The sequence below is a fragment of the Pyxicephalus adspersus genome, chromosome 5 (assembly GCF_032062135.1).
Source record: "Pyxicephalus adspersus chromosome 5, UCB_Pads_2.0, whole genome shotgun sequence".
Taxonomy (NCBI): domain Eukaryota; kingdom Metazoa; phylum Chordata; class Amphibia; order Anura; family Pyxicephalidae; genus Pyxicephalus; species Pyxicephalus adspersus.
This window is the reverse complement of record NC_092862.1, coordinates 117,495,408-117,516,271: the sequence shown is the minus strand read 5'-3', so window position 1 is coordinate 117,516,271 and position 20,864 is coordinate 117,495,408. Positions and strand designations below refer to the sequence as shown.

At 35.2% G+C, this 20,864-nt stretch overlaps 1 protein-coding gene across 1 annotated transcript in view; it reads right to left on the bottom strand.

Annotated features, from left to right (window-relative positions):
* Positions 1–20,864, bottom strand: part of DNAH11 (dynein axonemal heavy chain 11) — a 139,077-nt gene that overhangs the window by 14,612 nt on the left and 103,601 nt on the right. The window contains exons 58-67 of the mRNA XM_072413384.1: positions 20,427–20,540; positions 16,866–17,009; positions 15,503–15,685; positions 15,171–15,272; positions 14,471–14,605; positions 10,891–11,064; positions 9,951–10,186; positions 7,749–7,871; positions 3,032–3,236; positions 1,760–1,924 (exon numbers count right to left, since the gene is read on the bottom strand). Of these exons, the coding sequence (XP_072269485.1) occupies positions 1,760–1,924; positions 3,032–3,236; positions 7,749–7,871; positions 9,951–10,186; positions 10,891–11,064; positions 14,471–14,605; positions 15,171–15,272; positions 15,503–15,685; positions 16,866–17,009; positions 20,427–20,540 (1,581 nt within the window). The remainder of the gene's footprint in view (positions 1–1,759; positions 1,925–3,031; positions 3,237–7,748; positions 7,872–9,950; positions 10,187–10,890; positions 11,065–14,470; positions 14,606–15,170; positions 15,273–15,502; positions 15,686–16,865; positions 17,010–20,426; positions 20,541–20,864) is intronic.

Below are 20,864 nucleotides of genomic sequence, written 5' to 3'. Positions count from 1 at the left end.
TCTAACAAATACAAGGCTACTTTATTTCTGTAAAAACTTCTCTTCTCTATAAAAAACTGCAGCAAACTACAAAAGTTTATGATAAACATGGCCATCTTAATTGGTAGTGTAGTGGTCCTGAGCTGCTAGATGAAAACACTACAATGTGTACGTTATCTTAGAGCATCACATTTGTTTCTGCATTTTACATTCTAGATTTGCAGGTTAAAATAATGATAAAACAGAATTTAAGAAATGTACATGCTTTTTATGTATGATTGTAGCCTATCCTTTAAGAGTACCAACTATACAATCTGAATATTCACTTATCACTTAAATATAACTGGGCACTTAAGATTTATATTTGCCCAGTAAAAGTAAGTAAATAGGGAACAATAAATGTTTCATTGGTAAACTTAGATAATTATTACAACTTAAAGTGAATCTGTGATTTGCTACAGGGCAAAATAACAGGTTCACTGCCTTTCACTGCCAAAAGTCGATTCCATCAACTACTTATGCTCATCTTCCCCTCACTACCTCTTCCAGTACTTCTCCTTTCAGCCAAGAGTGAAAAGAGAAGGGGAATTTGGAACACACAGTAAACTGCACAATTTTTTTCACAATTTCAACCACAATAACAACAAGTAAATGGGAGAGGTTAGAAACCTTTTTTTGCACTCGGATGTCCACAGCTGTCGCAGATTGCACAGCAGCTCTAGAAAATGATAAGTCGTTGTTTGCTGCACAATTGCTTTTAGAAGAACCACATTGCAACTACAACCACAGCTGCAATGTGTTTCCTTTGGTGTGGTTTGTTACTCCCGGGCATCATCCATCAGGAGTAAGCTATGCACCCAGGATCGGACAAATGTGTTTTCCAACACAGGTATGAGAGGAGACTTTGCAAACCAGAGCTCACACAGGGCTAAAGAATCCGTCTCCACTTCTATGTGATAGCGATGAATGACCAAGTGGCTGGCTGCCTTTTGACATATTTATAAAACAGCTTACTGGCAAACTACAAAAAAGTAAACTGGTCTTTCAAAATTAAGACCAAATATGCTAAAGTGTTGGAAAACTGGCTAGGTATTTACATAGAGAAAACGGCTGTTATTAGCTTTAATGAAAAGTAAGTGAATTTGCCAATAGGATCATTATTATTATCATTATTAAACAGGATTTATATAGCGCCAACATATTACACAGCGCTGTACGATAAACAGGGATTGCAAATGACAGACTAATACAGACAGTGATACAGGAGGAGAGGACCCAGCCCCGAAGAGCTTACAATCTAGTAACCAATAATGTTTTTTTTTTTTTCATAAATGTGAAAATTTTAAGAAAGTGAGATTAAAGAGGAAAAAAAAAACAAAAATGCAATAAAAAAAAATGGGAAGGACAAGGATTTCTCAGCTGAACAAAATAATAATTTTGACCAAAAGATCAATTAGACATTTAATGGATCATATCAAGAATAATCAATACAGTCTACAGTAGTAAAAAAAACTGCATTCTGCTATATATATATATATATATATATATATATATATATATATATTTATTTAAAATTAAAGCAAGTAAGTATTCTGCTGTTTTTTTACCATAACATTTCTTTATAAAAGTTTGCATTATTCTGAAACCAAAAAAAATCCTTTGTGATTGGACACAACCTTAAACTTATCCCGCAGGGTACTCACAATAATAGCACAATAATACATTTACTTTAGTAATCCAATATTATTAATACTATTTGTAAAAGCAGAGAGCACTGTACCTTAAGCTGAATCTCAGCGGCTGTTGATTTGGTGGACTCGAGCTTCTCCACCAGCTCCATGTCACCCAAAAAGTTTCCTTCTGCCGCTGAAAGGCGAATCAGCAACTCATCTTCTAAGCGTTTCAGTTCTATCTTAAATTCATTCTGTTGCTTGGTTAACATTGACTGAAGTAAGAGTAAAACAAGTTTCTTGTAACTTTCAGAAGAAAACTACATAAATCATAAACACATTTCTGGTGGAGCATCTCACCTTCTAGAGATCCCTTAGAAGGTAAACCTATGGATGCCTAAATGCTCTAAAGCATCTCTGTCATTAGGTAACATCTAGATGCACTGATACAATGGATCTCAAAATACAGTTACATCATTTACTGTGATTTTACCTGTAAATTTTACATCATCACAATATGGCCAGCTGCATACTAGCTATAGAAACAGAACTCTCCCTTCCCTTGCTCTTTTAAAATGAATGCCACATTTGACTTCAGTTATTAATCTTTAAATACATATTACAGTACATAGAGGGATTAGATGTATTGTACTATATGTTTAAGTGCTGATAAACCCCTAAGAATTTATTCTCACTTATCTTAGAAGAGTTATTCCAGGTGATTTTACCCCTAATTAGGGGTTAGGTGATTACACACAAAAGGAAGATTTTTCTTTCTTTTTTATAATAATACTCTTTTAAAATCAATTATGTAATCAGAAACATGCAGATGTAAGATATATATTAGGCAGGTGAAACACACTGGAAAATGTATCCAAAAATAGACAAACTGAAACAACAAAAAAACCTGTTTTGTTCTAAGTATCTAACATTCATGATATAACTAATCATAGTTAGGATACATTTCCCTGCACTTGTTCTGCAATTTTATATTAAAGTATATTTCTCAATTCAACTGAGTATCAGCAAACTACACAACACCTCAATCCAATGTACATGGAAAATGTCCTAGCAGACGTCCTCACAGATTCCATTCCAAGAGTACTGAATTATTCTTCTGGCTGTTACTCATTCAAACTCGGCACTAATGAGTGTCAGGATCATACCTCATCAGGTGACATTCTGACACTCATTATTGCCTAGTTTGAATGAGTGAATAAAGATTTCCAACATTACGAAACAAGCCCAGTAGAATGTAACTAACTACTACTGGGCATATCACGACCTGGATTAATATTGACTTCCACAGGCACCATACATACAATATTTGTACACCCCCCATACCGATGCACACAAAAACATAATACCTATTTTGGTTTTACCTTCAGGTTTTCCAGGTCTGGTCTCTCAATGCTGACCACATCTGCCAATAGCTGATCTTCCAGCCCATCCGTAGTTACTGTGAAGTTAATCAGGGTGGTCTGAGCCTGGAGCTCTGGCTTGTAGTGTGGATTGGCAAGCTTTGTGTGAAGAATCAAGCGGAAGCCTTTGCTGTATTCGCATTCTTTGTCTCCAATCTTAATATACCTATAATGTAGAATAATAAATAAATAAATAAATAAATAATAAATGCAATCCTATAAAACTAGAAATAAAGCAGGGCTTTGGGGAGTGATGTGGAAAGGCAACTCTGCATAACACTAAGTATAATAAAGATATTAACAATTTAAAGTATGTATTAACTTTATATAATCACCTATAAAATAAAAGGACAAAAAACATTGCTTACACCAATCTTTATGGTTATTATGAGAAATAGTACAGCAGGGGATAAAAATGGGTGACGACCTTGAGTTTAGCCAGAGGAGCTGTTTAACGTGCAAGACTGTAATCACAGGTTAGGGAGATATAAAACATTTGCATGGCTGTTCATCCATTGTGTTACTGCAATAGCACAACACCATTAATGAGGATGGTGGTGTAAAAAAAAAACAAATAGACAAATGGTCTTGAAATAAATATTAATGTAAAACAGAACTTGAAAGTGTCATTTGACATGTTGGCCAATAAATAAATTAGACTAACTAAGCAGGGCTATAATGTAAATAATATTTTCTAAGTCTTGGGTTCCTGCTCAGTATAGTGTTAGAGGGGAGAAGGAGGTTAAGGACTGTCCCCAGTCTATATAACTCAGAGGTCTGAAAATCGAACCAGCCACCCCTGTTTATATGGGCATCAGGGTGTTTCTTAGCTCACTAAGAAGAGTATATAATGAACATTATGAATAGAAAAAATAATAGGTTGTTAAACATACACAGCACTGTGGCAGGTGTATGTAAATTATAAATTCTGCCCAGGTAAAAAAAAACAATAAATAGGTCCAGCCAGCTAAAGTGCAGAAGGGGAGGTGGTGATCAATATCTGTAATAGTATAACTAAAGTAAATGGAAATCCTTTTTTGGTAACTTTACAAAAAATCGGAAAAGAGTCATATTTGCCAAAAAATCCACTGGCAGATGCTAGTCTAAAGGCAACACTATATTCTATTAGAAAATAATGGTTAAATCAGGATCATCCTTTAAAATCACAAGTGTGTTGAGTTCATTGTATATAAATTTTTGTATAACAGTCCTCATAACTAAATATAAAGAGATCCTGTCACTTTACCTATTCAAATCCTCTTAAGGTGGGTGTCAGTATGTTACTAGGACATGAAGCAAAAAAAAATTCCAATAGCACTACATTTTTACCTTTATTACAATGTAATGACTGTTTCCAGCCATGACATGGAACCTACTATTACAGTAGTCTATACCAGCAGGAATCCCTTCTTTTACATAGTACATCATTACATTTCACCTTTAAATTTTATTATTCTGACCTGTATGTCGAAGAGGTTATCCTATTTTGTACCAATCATGTAGCAATTACTTTGTACTCTGACCTATCCTTAATATTTTTGCAAAAATATTTTAAATACTTGTAACAGTAACAGTAATATTTTTGTTGAAAAACATGTGCTAAAAAAATTACTAGGTCACCATTGGTGACTCTCCTTCAGAAAATGCAAACTACCTAATTGTCATGCTGATCGGGTGGCTTCAATAGTTTCTAAATCGCTAACCCAGAAGCATAAAGAATAGTCGTTCTGACTTTGCTGGCTGCATGCTTTTTCTGGGATTGAATGAGCTTTGAACACAGCAAGGCAAGTAGCATTTTTAGCGACAGCAGCCTGTGCATATGTGCATGACAGATTTCCTTTAAATCATTTATTTTATTCTAGTACAAAACATCTGCAAAAGTAGAGACTGCAGACACAACACTTGCACTGAGCTTAACGACACATAAAGAAAAACTACGATCATCTAGTAAAAGTGACCAAAATAATAAATGATCCACAAATAAAATCTTATAAGCCTTAGGGCAATACTATATACCGGTAACTTCAAATATCTTTTACAGGTCACTCAACTAATATTCAACCTGGAACATTTGCTTTGGAAAGGATACAATTCAATAAATATTTCCTGCTATGCTTTCCACTGTCAATTGATATCATATTTTATTTGAAATTAGTAGTGTCTAAAGCGCACTAGATTTAATTATTTGTAATTGCCTAGTTGTTGCCAGTATGTGGCCATTTTATGACACCAGAGTCTACAGTGTGGGTCAGGTTCAACTGTATATCTTTTCAACACAGAATTAATGTACTATTGATAGAACCATTACTGGAACCAAATTAAAGTCTGAGCTGATGGATTGGTCCGCAGGGTGCTGTCAGACATGAAAGGAGTAATTAGTATTCATTACTTCATACTCCACAACATTCCAATTATTAATGAACTTCAACTGTTGGACTGCACCAAATATATCACAACCATCTATTTAGCCATTATTTCAAGGGAGGAATTTATATCCTGGCAAGTCATTAAAACATCCAAAATGCAATATTGTATATTGGATATTACTAGGAGTTGTGTATTATGTACATCAGCAAATGCATTATTTATTATGTCCCCAAATAAAAAGAAAAAAAAAAACGTACATTTTAAGTGCAGATGCCATCCTTCCTATTTGTAATTGTTAATTTGCAGTGGTTAGGGTAAGAAAACAACATTCACAAAACATTTAAAACTCATCTCTAAATCTGAATTCAGAAAAGTAGCTATAATATACCTCATTTCCCTTTATTTATTGAAATGACAACAATATCTTCTTCACATCAGGTTCCTGATATTGTTAATAAACAGTATTTATCTAGCGCCAACTTATTACACAGCACTGTACATTAAATAGGGGTACTTGAACACCCTTCCATGCTCCAACTTTTCTCGATGATTGCACATTTGGTGTATTTGTGCTGACATAAACACTTTAGTGCAAAGAGTTAAAGGTGGTGCAATCAGCTTGCCTGCCTTTCCCTTCTCCACATTCCATGTCCCTGCTCTGCCTCTTTTATGTTAGGAACTCCATCTAAGAGTCCCCCCATTACTTTGTACAATGCTGAAAAAAAATGGACTGACATGAGATGGACTTTTTATGAACAGAAGTACAATATAAGATGAGAAGGTAGGATGCATGGAGCTTTACCATTTCTAAGTGAATATACAGCTGGTTACAGATCTAATAGAAAGGAATGTAGCACTACTTGAGTTTTCAGAAGCAAAATAGCACATTGAAGGTGTTTAGGTTTTTATTTTTTTAATTGGCACTATTAGTTTCAGGCCCATGACATGACAGGAGAGTGGAGACCTCCCCAAAATAAGGGCCAATGCCAATGAAACCCAAAATGGAAAATAATCTACTTTAAATGACACCTATTCTAGAATAAGAATTTTTCTTGCATTTTTCTCCAGTGCTAATATTCACCTAGACAATTAGAAAGAATAGAAGTTCCTAGTGGGGGGCACAGGCAGCAATTAAACCTCACATTTCTACTCCTATTCACTAAAAACCCTTAAAAAAACTTGGGCTGGAGTATTGATTTACCCATGTTATGTTTTGTGCTACAGATACATTAAATTAATGTCACCTGAGTTGTCACTTTATTCTTAGCATTGAGACTATAAGGTTGTAGATTTCAATGGTTGCAGTGTACAAGATTGTATGTTCTTGATGGACCCACTCCAGCAGTAATTCCAGTTGCAATCACAGTGTAAATGACACCTACATTGACTGTTCTATTGCAGTAATACGTTACATTTTTAAAATGAAAATGTAAACCTATTTATCCCTCTATTAAACCTTTTTTGTATTCCTAATCAGCATGAATACAATTCTACACTTCTTCCCTTAATTAATATTTTCCAATGTTTTTTCCTATTATTTTTACATTAAGATTTGTTATTATTCGTCTGTCATTTGCAAACCCTATTTAATCTACAGCACTGCGTAATATGTTGGCGCTAAATAAATCCCATTTATCAATAATAATAAAAATAATAATAATTATTGGGAGGAGGAAAAAGCCTGAATTGTTTTTTTTGCAAAGGCTGTGAGGTTCTGGTGGGGATTTATAGGGAAGATTGCTAGAACAGGAGGGATTACTTGAAGGACAATTTCATTAAAAGCCATGTTGTCCCCTTGACCCAAGTTGTTTTTGACAAATGGTTCACTTTTTTCAGATGTGTTGTACAGGGGTTAGTTTTAATTCCCATGAATAGCTATGGCTAAATGTTAATTTGGGATGTATACTGTATTTCACTTTGGTTTTCGACCACCAGATGGCACAAGTGTAATGCATTTTCTGTCTGCCATTGCATATCATTGTTTATACCACACATACATTTAAGTACACTTATATATTATATGCAATGCAGAACATATTTTTAATGAATCAACTAACAAATTCATGACGAGAGAATTACCGTCAACTATATCACAGCAAAAAGTTTCACATTATAAAATTACAGAATTAGATCAAAATCAGCTCATTTTATTTAAAGTGTGACAAAGCCCTGTTGTTTCCTGAATGTTTTTAGTAACAAACATTTTCTGTGTAATAAAAGAATGCAGCATAATATCAAAAGTGTATAGTTTAAAAAAACAAAACAAAAACAAAAAAAGGATATACAAGTTGTTTACTGTACAGAAACTTACCGGCCCCGTTTAATGGTATTTCGTCCCAAAAGAGGGTCCAGCACAGGATCAACGGTTTCATCCAGGTTTTCTATTAATATGGTATCACCAGATGCCAGGGCATTTTCAATGGTGTTCAGATAACTAAGTCCACAGATGGAGAAATTAGTAAAGAGGCACAGAATAACATCAAAAATAATCCTATCATTTCTTTTTTTGTTATAATTCAGATAGTATAGGTAAGGTTAGGACCTCTGTCAGGTTTTATTACGGAATAAATCTTCCCACACAAATCACTTCAGTGCAAACCTTAAGAACTTAAAAGCATACCAGTGTATTCAGGAAAACATTTCTATTTAGCACGCTCTTTCCCTTAAGTTGCACCACACATACCAAATACACTATCTCAGGAGGACACATCAGTCCCCTTCTTAACTTTCCAACTCACATACTTAAAGAGCTCCAGTTAAACCTATACAAATATTTGACTTTGCATTACTTGCATTACAAAAAAAACATGGTAGTACATTTGCATAAAACTTGCATAAAAGTAGGGTACTGGACAAAAATGTGCTTACATAGAAGGGGTTTATGTTTTTAAGCAAACAATAGTTTCCCAATGCACTTTTTCGTGGTTGTCATATTTAGTGATTACCAAACTGATTTATAGTAGGGGGAAATACTGTATAAAAAGTGGTGTAAGTCTATAAAAAGGGACAATATTAGTATTGTATGTATGTGTGTATATATATATATATATATACACATACATACAATACTATTATTCCAAGATATATATATATATATATATATATATATATATATATATATATATCTTGGAAATATCACTCATGGGTCCTCCCTTCCAGTGAAGCCATAAGCATAGTTCTCCCATTGGAACACTAGGGCAATAATGATGTACACATGCAAACACAATGAAAAGAGCACCCAGCAGGATAGTTTTTGGTTCCATAGGCTGTTTGGCTCCAAATGCAACGACACAATAAATATCATTTGATTGGGACTGAATGGAAGAATTTATTCCAAGGTAAGGGCAAGAAATTGACAAACGGACAGGTACAGGTATGGACTGGAATCATATATTTCCATGCATGTTTAGACATCTTTGTCAATTGTCATTGCCATAAGCAAAATAAAAAGCACCTGGAAGCTGATAGCTGATAGATTTTTGATTTGTTGGGGAGTATTGGACATACAGGAAAGCTGAAAATTCTGTTTGCCCTGGGAAGTCCACTTTCGGTGAGCAGCAAAAAAAAATTGACTTGTATTGTTCTGCAGACTGCCCTGTCCATGTGCAACATTTTTACTAGGTATAAACTGATAGTGGTTGCTATTTTGAGGAAATCGGTGCTTCTAGTGGGTGCTTTTACCTTTAAAGAAGAAAGACTTACCTGCAAGGCATACCTTAATTGTTTACTGCTATATACAGTACAGTATGGTACAGAATAGACGCTCTGTTAGGTTACAGTTAAATACCACACTTAGGTCCTTAGGTTTAGCAGTGTGGTTTTTAATGAGTTGTTTTGCAACTAAAAATGTGTTTTGTGCACACAGTTTGGAAATGTGTTGTTGTGCTGACTAGCTGAATGGTTTTTCTATATTGTTCTAAGAATTGTCTGGAAAACTTCTTCACTCATATGAAAAAATATATACAAATGACATTGGTTGGATTACTTTGATTTGTTATCATAGTGATTGCACAGTCAAAATTAGCAAGGCCCACAACCAGCCCAGTTTCGTGAGTTGGGTGCTTCCAGCAACTCAAGGTAGTTAAAATTAATGGGGGTCCAGGAATAAAAGTATCTGATTGGCCATTAGCAGTGGAACAGAAGTAGTTAAAATGGTAAGCAATAGTACAATCGGTTTAGTTAATATAAAACAGCCCAGTAAATAAATATGCAATCCTGAAAAAAAAGCAAGGGTAAATATAACAAAGAGAAAAACAACTTTTACTGAAATTATCTATTCACTTTTTGCTTTAGACAGTAATTGGGAACAAAGTGTTCCCAAAATATCCTTGACAACAGAAGATACTTAAAAACTTGCACATCCCTTTCTACTGATATGAATGCAAACCTACAGAGTAATGAAAGCTCTACATGGGCACATTAATGGTATTTGATGCAATATTTGCTCCATCAGTTTACAACATTTCTGCAAAAGTAATAAGATTGTTGGTGATATTTTATACTGAGAACCTACCCTTTCTGTCCTAAATGTATAACTTTTAAGGCAGCTCCATATTTATTCTTAATCCATTTGATGCCTTGCTGCTGGGGATCTATCATAAGAGGCCACCGCTCGCAGTTTATTAAAATGGTGGCATTTTCTGTTGACATTCTGTCTCCGGGCAGACCTTCATTATTCCAGGCTGCTACTGTAGCATCATCAGTCAGCATGGCAATCGGGTCCAGTCCTTCTGATATTGGAATTGCAACCTGAATAGGAAAATGCAGCCTGGTAAATTAAATCTCCATTGCAAAAGTATATCTAAAGTATTACAGATCAAATACTTTTCAAAAATCAATTGGCCAATGCGCATATATTTTTCCTTTTTTTACGTTTTAAGGTAAGGAAAGGATATGCCATAGAAAATTTGAATACCAGATCCAAGTGTTCACTTTCTGCTCTTGACAATTTTAAAGGTATACATGCTCACTGATCAACAGGCTAATTTTGGTGTCCCAGACAAAACAATTTCACTGTCACTCCCCTCCAAAAAAACCCCAAAACAATGACATACACAAACACATACATATAAATACATACACATGCATGACTATATCAAACACATGAGCACAGACACTTTTACATTTGCACAAACACAAACAAATTTATGCATGCATACATCCAGATACACGAAGATTCACACATAAATACGCATTGGCATGCTTCTCCACATGCAAATGACATTACCATGTGACCAATATATATTCAGTGATACGTAATATGTTGGCGCTATATAAATCCTGTTTAATAATAATAAAATAATATTATTATCAGTGGCTACTATTGGACCTCAGACTGATAAGACTGCTTGTAATAAATTAATTTATCCATAATATGATATAATCAACCAACACTATACAGTAAAAAAACTTTTCCATAGGGGGCGTTTTCAAAATAAAAATGGTAAGATGACCTTTTGTGATTTGAGAAACGGAAGCCACATTTGCTCCATCAGCTCTTGACGATAGCGCTTTGCAAAGGACCCCACATAAGACACAAAGGCTGCGGTCAACAATACATCCCCACATAATGTCTTCTCCTGAGCTTCAAAGTTCTTAATAGATTCACTCCAGCGAACGTTTTCAGACTGAAAGAAACAAAACATGGGAGAAATTCTAAATTAATGAGCTACAGATAATTACCTAGAAATCTATTCAGCTACAGTTCCTATTTATAAACATATGGGTAGACTGGAATCAGCTTCAAGCACCTGAAATCAAGAATTAAACCTACCAACATGTGGCTCAGTTAGCACTCTGGCCTTTGCAGCACTAAGTCCCAGGTTCCAATCTCAGCCAAGGTGCTATCTGCATGAAGTTTGCAGGTTCTCATTGTGTTTGTGTGGGTTAGTTTGGTTTCCTCCCACATTCCAGAAACATGCAGTTAGGTTGATTGGCTTCCCTCATAAACTGACCTTAGACTGTAATAATGACACATGGCTATAGTAGGAACATTAGATTGTGAGCTTCTTTGGGACAGCCAGTGACATGACTATGTATACTGTACAGTGCTGCGTAATATGTTGGCGCAATATAAATATTGTCTTATAATAAAAAATACCGGATGAACTGTAGTTAAGGTAACAAAAATACATCAGTAGAACTATGTTTTTGTTATTGTTTCCATGGCTTTTCAATTAGCAAATATCTCCTCTTTAAGGAAGACAAAACCACTAGAACTAGAATGGCACAACACTAAACCCACTTGCATCTTCACACTAAAATGAATGCTGTTTGTTATTATGTGTAAAGGTAAAAAAAGCCATTGATTTTCCAGCAATCTAGAACAGTGTTATTCAGTGTTTTTGAACACTGTATAATTTTAGGATATTAACTTGATTCTTTTTTCATTGTGTAGGATCTGAACTTCTGTTAAGTCTATATTGTCTGCATTTCCGTTAATTTGATCTTTTTTCCTGTACAATTGTTAGTGGTCAGTAAGACCGGTGGAGTGGGAACATTTCCTTAGTGGGGGCACAGACCGCAATACAAGGGCTGTAAGTAGTAGGAACCTTTTTTTTTTACTGACCCCCCCCCCTGCCGTTGGGAATATTGCCTTACATTCTGAACCTGAATGGCAATAGCTCCCCAGTATTTTCACAGACTTAGATTTAGGATGTGGATATTATTAAAATATTTTAAAAAATTTAGACAAAAATAAGTATTTACAAAGTAGGAAAGTTGACAGCACCCAGTAAACGCAAGAAGTGCAAATACCAGCCCTTCAGAGTGTCATCTTTATCCCTGGCATTTAAATGACTTTAATAAATGGGATTGTTTATTTAAAAGTTGAAGTTTACTAACATAGAAGGTATGCTCACCCTGGACAGGCCTTCTTCCCCTCTCCAAATCACTATGTTAATGAAGAACACATCTAAAAATTATACCTACTATACCTGTCTTTAAATTGCTGGGCGTGATGTCATCCCCAATGTCATTGTATTTCCCTGGAAATGCAGAACAGGCAAAATATTGTCCACTGCAAGATCTTTCCCTTTGTGTGCTTACCTAATCTACCCTGAAAGGCGGCAAGCTCATCCTTGCCTAGCTGCTTGGGGTGGAAGACAGTGGTATATATAACTGTAACTTTTTTGTACATTTTTCACCCATTTTTACTAGGTTAATTGGGAAAAAGACCTGGTCAATTGGCAGATCTCCTATTTTAGTTCCACTTTAACTTGCATGCTTACAAGGCTTGCCAAATATTTTGTAATTTTGTATACCCAGTGTAATGATGCACCCATTTCAGTGGGCCAGGCATTGCACTGCCTAGGAGCAGCTGAGCAAGACAGTTTGGTTTGGAACTTGGCTCTGTTTGGACAATAAAAGACCAGCAAGCACACTGAAGTATACACGCATATAGCGGGCATATAGCGCCTCATTCCCCTCTCCTAGTTAAAGTCCTGGTGTGCATATTACAGGAGGCTGATATTAAAAGGAGATTTAGGTGCATTTGGATTATTATAACACTAATACGACGTTTATTTAAGACCTCTCTAAACTAGTCTGTACATTTATAAAATAAAGGGCAAATAAAAAATATATAAAACTAAAAATATGCAGAATAAAGGCCCTCTGTGTATGAATATACTTTACTCCAATATAAGCTTGTACTTATTGTGTACTTATATTTACAAAGCTGCCTTTCAACTCTAGTGTATTTCATTAAAGCATTACTGAGTAAATATGGTTACTTCATAAAGATTGGGTACCATTTTTTAGCAATTAAATCATGAGGAGTGCCTGAGTCACAGTGAAAGATGGTAGCAGCAGCTCCAGCACTTATTGCATTTGATGTTCTTCAGAAGTAATCATGATGCTATTAATAGCCAATAAGTAAGTCTGCCACTTTAACTTATCACCTACTGTGCAGAAAACTCTCTTCATTTAGCAGGCAAAAAAACCCATGATATATCCATTTTGAGAATTCTGCCTGCGAGTAAGTCATAAACAACAATAAAAATCTGTTCTTTAATCTGCAGAAGAACTTTAAAAAAAATATTGCAAGATTTTGTTAACATAGAGTGGTCATCTATTTGAATCTTCAATAATTTCAACATACCATCCATGTATAATAAATCATAAGTGACATTGGCTAACAAGAGTTTAAGTGCAGAAACATGCAGTGTAATACATTTCCAGACAGTTAAAAATCACTATCATTTCTTTCTAATGCATTATAGATTGCTTGTAATGTCATCCTGGCTGGGATGACCCGTTTCTAATTTTTAACAGCTGCTTAGCTTAGGAGTTAGTTAATGATTAAATATAAACTGGCTAAATTATTCGACTTATGCGTCAGCTTCCAGGTCAATGTGATAAGGAGGAAATAACACTTCAGTTATCGGTCTTAATGTGTCCTAATCAAAACATATTAATTTGCCTTTTAGATTGCAGATCTCAATTTACCAATTTATTCATTGCTTCTCTGCTGTGAACAACTTTTCTCATTTCAAATCAATAAAAGGGGAACTAAAAAGTGGAGACCTCCTAGTGGAACCTGGATTGCAAGGATGACCTTTTTAGGTTCAAAATTGTCATTTAGAGTAGTTTTAGTGTCCGCACCTTACTTAATCACTTTTGCAGCAAAAATTTCACAAATTACAGTAGAATAACTTGATGGACAGTGAACATTTGACAGGACTGAGTCAACTTTCCCACTTACTTTTGGGCCCATTCACACCTATATAGATATGTTGTAGGGCAAGTGGTAACAAACACAAATAGGTAATAATTAATTTGTCTTATATTGCAGAAAATGCAGTAAGATTAAGACTTTTGTCAGTTCAAAGGAAGGAACTCTGGACTGGGAGACATACAAAAGCATGTTTTCACAAGCTCATCACTGTCCATTCTTAATTGAAAAGTATCCCTTTACATGGATTTCTTGTCACCTTTTGGGTTTATGGAGCAACAAGACATCGAATGAAGACAAATAAATAAGTTAGCTCCAGCAAACGTGACAGCACACAAGAAGAAAAAAAAGCTACCAACCTCCAGCCCCTTCACAAGCCTGTTGGCCAGCTCTATGGTGGTGTTGGTGCGATTTACTTCCTCCTGACATCGGACCTTCTCACCAGTTGCTTTTTCAAATGACTGTGTAAGTCTTTTCAAGTTGTTATCAAGATCCTGACATTAAAGGAAAGGTTTTATTAGCATTTATTATTTAGCATTTTTTTTACAACGTACAACAGACCATAATATTAAAGAAGCTTTAACTACTTTGACAGTCTATCTGTGGTTAAATGCCCCCAGGGAACATAAGCCATTTGGAAAGGAAGAGTAAAAATATTTTCTTTGTGCACATTTGGTTTATAACAATTAAAGAGGATTCCTGCTGTATTAAGCAGGAAGAAGACTGGAATAGTTATTATGAACCAACTATTAAGACTATTGTTTACTGGGAGGTACATGCATAGGAATCAATGATCATTTTGTCCAAGTGCACACGTCAATAAACTGAGCATACACACCTAGCAACCGGCAGCCTTATGATTGAGTAATACATGGTGACATCCTTGTATTAGAGAAACCTTTACAGAAAAAAATAATCTGAGAACACAGGTTGGGGGTGTCCAGTTTGATCTGAATGTACTCATATGCATAAATACCATCTAATCTAGTCCAAAACAGTTAATAACCATCTATAGCTTCCCATTTACTTAAACGAACCTTTATAACCTTATAAACTTACATGAAGTTTTTTCCTAATTGCATCAAGTTTTTCAGTAGCTCCTTTGAGGTCATCATTGGCTTGGGACAGAGCTCTACGTTTGGGTTCCACATCACAATAAACCTAAATGTATAGAAAGCAAAAGGTTAGTGTACAACAGGCAGGTATTAAACTGTGATTCTCCCCTAGATATAAATTAGAATATATCTGTGGCTGTATTATTATTTAATTTGTGTCCATTCTGAGACATGGAGATCATCTAAAAGAAAAGGGAGACAAGAAAATGGAAAGAAAAGGAAAGAAAAAAATAAGGAGGAGAAAAAGAAAAAATTATATTAAAAAATAATAAGTACCTCATAGTATTTAACTATATTAATGACCCAGGCACATAGTCCAGCTGCAGCGAATGACTTTGTACGAACTAAATCAGGGTTAAAAATGGGATTATTTAGGTACTGCTCCTTCACCACTTTAAGGCAATTCTCATGGATATGTTCCTTGTCGTAGTTTATCAAAGCTTGCAGAAAATCATCAACCTGCAAAAATAATCACAAAGTGAATAGAATCGAATGACAAACCAATCTTTTGATCCACCAACTAAAGCTAGTATTTGACAGACTCAGTTTGTTCTTGAACTACATGCTAGATTTATGTCCTTAGAAACGATCGCGAATCAGTGACAGTGGAATGAATGCTTGTACACACAGCGCTGTTTAGTTCTTCGGAGAAGGTAGAGGAAGGATAGGCGGAAGGCCCCCACTGTGTCCTCCACCATAAGAACTAACAGCAGTAGTCCCCATGCAGTTATTTAGGGATCTTCCCAGCAAATCACTAAACAACATTGAGGGACTGTTGTATACTTGCTATTTTAATCTGAGATTATCACAAATTTCTTGGGTGACAATTATCCAGGAGGAGTTGGAATCAGTCTTCTCCATAGCACATTTATTAACAAAGTGATCCACTCTAAAACATGCTGCATACAGGGAAATCTACTGATAATGTAGATTTCACAATCTGGCATTTTATTTGTATTGCAAGAGCTCTGTTTTCTAAACTTAACCAGCAGCACAAAGACCACTTGAAGAATTCATTCTACTTAATGTGAGTTTCTTAGACTGAGCCAAAGCCTACTCTAATAACTACATGTTATTGCTGAAGAAATCTTTTCATTTTTATGCAGCTGAAAAAAAATATGTTGCTGCTGCTTGAAAATAAACATGACCCCTAATTAGGACTACAGTGTATGGTGCCTCCCTGCCATAAAAACACCATCTGAGTAATCCCCTTGTCAGTTAAAGCTGAAAACGGCTTCAATAAGAAATAATTGTGATGATGATAATAGATCTTCTATTTCTATTGCACTATATTAGGCCATAGCCAAAAAAAGACCAGTAAATGAAAAAAGGTTTAAAAGTATTTGGCAAAATGCAGACCCTTTGATGGTTTATTTGTATGTGCTCTTTAAAGTAGTCAGGTGAGTAGTGGAAGTACCCTTCCAGGTTCTGGTGATGATGCTGGCATGTATGATAGCATGTGTTGGCCTATTCATACCCTGCTTATGGCCACCCATAGTGAATAAATAGGAAACAATAAACGGCAACCAAGCACAGCAATTTAAGGTTATGTTACAGCTAAATTATAGTATGTCTGTATAGTGAAGTTTATTTAACTTAAAACAAAGCATTTTTTTGTCCATCATAATACAAACATTACCTTCCCCATGAAAACTTTGCAAGCCTTCCAGCTTCTGTCTTTGGACACTCTTCCACGGGGGGCGAGCAGCACCATCACAGCTGCAGTAACATTAATAACAGCATCTGGTGGATTTGGGAATGTTTTCAGCTCAGTAAGGTTTACCTATATGGTGAGAAGACAAAAGCAACATGGTTATAGAAAACATATAACATATACCAGACTCATGGTGCTGATAATGTAGCATATGTTATGTGTGAGCAATGTCCTACTACTGGATTATATGTTAGCAAGATAACATAATAAATAAAAATATTACACCAGCAGATGGACTTCCAATCTAACATCCTTGGTTGTGTTTTTTCTAATCTTTATAAAACACTAATTAGACAAATAGGACAGAGAACCATCATCTAATGTTGTCAATCTTCTCACCTCTACTACTACTCTAGGAACATTTTAACAAAAGCTAACAAAATTATGACCTTTAACAGTTTAGGATTTTTAGATTTTTTTTAAAAAAAGCTTAATATTTGCTTGGAGAAATCAGTTATATCCTAAAAGGTTTCAACTGTAAATAGAGTTTGTAAGCCAATAAAAAAGGTAAACATTTTCCCTTTCTGCTCTGTGTGCACATTTTAAATTTCTACATAAGAGGGTCTATTTACTAAAAAGTGAATATGACATTCACTGAAACATTCCCTGGTGGAGAATGTTCCATGTCTATGAGTTTCAATGGCAGTAATTGATTCTTCACCAGGGATTATTTCAGCGAACGTCAGATTCACCGATTTATAAAAACAGGTAGATCCCCTGGTGTTATGTAATGAAGATATTTTTATTTACTTAGCATTAAGATCCCAGGGGCTGTATTTTTTTCCAATGTACTTTTTATAAATAGAATAGATAAACTGAAAGTAAATCTGATGAGTGTGTGTTTTTAGCGTGCATAGTCAAACCTTGTTTCTCTATATATAGGTGGTAATTGTATAGGCACAACAGAGCAGTCATATCTGCAAATTCCAAAGTTGCATTTTTGTTAGATTTTGCAATTTATCGGTACTTAGATCTGGAGATTGCACTATTTTATATTTTTAGACCAAGAACATGCCAGACAAGATCTTGCCAGAACTTAGGTGTCCTTATAACTTCCTTATTGTGTCAGCTACTATTCTCAAGAATCTACAATGTATGAAGAACATGTGTGAAATCCAGCCTATTTGACATCTATAACTGCCCTTAAAGTTACAATTGAGAACAAATGTACACCTTTAAGGAACATGAATTGTATTATTTACATGATTCACCGGTACAAATAAACGAAAGGAAAGCCTAAACTAAAAATGAACGCAGCTAACACATCTAAGTACTGATAAGTTGCAGTATATTATATTTTTTTTGGTGCGGAGGGGGTTAGATATACTTTTATTATGCCAGGTTGTGCTTTCTAGTCAGCTTCACACTCATTTGTGGTGCATCTCTTTAAAATAAAATCTAGAACTGAAATTTGCCGAGTTGTAAAAAAAATGCTTCAAAGAAAAGCAAAGCCCATTTACACAAACCCCAATGGAGAAGTTTTGACAAATCACTGCTCTAAATCTGGATCCTTTTCTGTATGTCCTGGTACTGAATTTTCAAACTATAACAGCCTGAATTTCTGCTGTTTCTAGAAGTTGCCACTAAGAATCTTGGAGAAAACAGCTTAGAGAAGAATTCAACCAGATTTATGGGCAACAATCTATTCAAACACTGGTATCATCACTAGGATGAATGTTTAGCAGAAAGAATGAAGACCCCAAATACAAGCTATCCCGAAGAAGCAAAAGCTATTGTTCATAAAGGACCATTGTAAGTGTAGGGTATCTTACAGCCATAAAACCTACTGTTCTGTCTACCTGGTCTGTCCAAGAAAATTTAGTGTACAGGTCTATGGACGTTTAGCCTTGAACAGTTATGTTGTTCTAACATGATGTGGTTATTTTTACAATACAAATGACATATTTTCCCATCTGAATCTGCTCATACACAGACATACAATGCTAAAAAAAAAAATAGAAAGTAATTTGCATTTTGGCACCAAAATTTATCACATCTTTTTTGCCAAGTATGTGGGACAGGAAATGCTCTATGAATGATGCCTCCCCGATGAGCAGAAGAAAAGAGAGCTCTGGTCATGGGAAGATACAATTGAATTCTTGTAAAACATCAGTTAGACATCTTTAAACCCCACACATTATCTTGTCAGGCGTTGTTAAATCACAGCTCCTACTGAGAGGCAAAGTGTGCTGTTTACTGCTAAAGCGCAAGTTATCCCAGCCATAATGCTGACAATTATCTATTGTACTGAGTGGTAAATATTTTATGTATTACATATATCTCATTTAATGCCTCACTTTTGCGTCCTTAAAAACAGCTCCAGACAAATTTATATAATCCCCTTGTGTAATGAAAACTCAAGAAATATCGTTTCTGTTTAACTAGCATCATTTCCGGAAATCAGTCATATACAAAGTTTCCACTGGCCAGCTGAAAGTTGAAGTTAGGATTGAAGAAGTGCCTGCTTTGTAGGATGGTGGGTGGGAGATAAATGGGAGAGTTCCGAGGGATATGACCAGGTGAGTGCAGAACTGCGGCTCTGAAAAAACTAAATGTATGCAAAGCACCTATAAGGCACAACAAAGATGGTGATAAAAATTTTCAACTGTGATAAAAATGATGATTTTGGGGACCCATAGAAATATCTAAAATAAAAAGTTCAACTCAAAGAAAACGTGCACCTCCAATTTTGGTGGACATCAAAACGAATTATTTATAGGCAATTTTTGCACATTTTACAAGGAGTCATTAAATAACTCACTGTCAATTTGTTTCATATTACCTATATTGTAGGACAATAACTGGTGACTTGTGTGAGTTTATTAAAACACAAATATACCCAAATGCAAAACCTGATACGTGAACCCCCATACTTACAGCCAGTAAAGCATGAGCCACACAAGCTTTGAAGTTAGGTTAAACTTCCTGTAGCACATCTAGGCCAATAATTCATGCAGTTGGTTTCTGCAGACACACATACACACACAGTTCTTTTTCTGGAGGCTATCTTGCTGCTATAGAACTAAACACAACACTGGGTGTGCATCAGCATTATATTATGACTGTATTTGAATAATAATGAACTTACATCTGAGTTTATGTGCAAATGGACATTTAGTCTTGAATAATATACAATAAAAACCTCTCCCCTTACTCTTTATATACAGTAATCATAATACATGTCCCAAAAATATTATTCCCCCTATTTCACAGTGCAATAGTGCAAGGAGTAACCATACTTCGTGGTTAGGTCATATCCTGTTCAAAGTGATAGCTGTACATTTTTGTACGTATTCTAATTTCATCTGTCACCAGCTGGCTCAGCCTCCTTGAGATAACAAAACAGAGTTTACCACTTTCAGGTACTTACTTTTGTAAAAAAGATTATGTTCCTATAATTGATAATAGTGTGGCAAATCAATAGGGACAAAGGGGAAATTCTGACTATTGTTCTGGACTAAAGCCAAGTAACTTGCAATTACTTACCTTGTTAAGGGTATCAAGAGCTTCTGTGGCAGCAACTAATGCAGGTTCAGCTTTCATTAGATCATCCTCACAGTCCTTTTGTTTTACAGATACTTCGATTTGTATTGATGCAACCTGAAAGTCAAGCAGGTATTTATTATCTTTCTACATCCAAAATTGCTGCTGCCAACACTGCATCTTGTAAATAGTACTGTTGAAATGGGCTATAGTGTCATATAGTAGTGTTAGAACAGTGGCACCATGCCCATTGATGCACAAATATTACCCTTATTAATTTTTTTTTATATATAAAACAGTGTTTTTTGTTATTTAACATACCTTTTATGGGCAAACATAGCATTGAGTATAGTATTGAGGGCATATAACATTAATTTGGCCGAATCAAATGCAAAGTATTACCTATATGTGGGTGAACATACTTTCATTTATTTGAAAGAT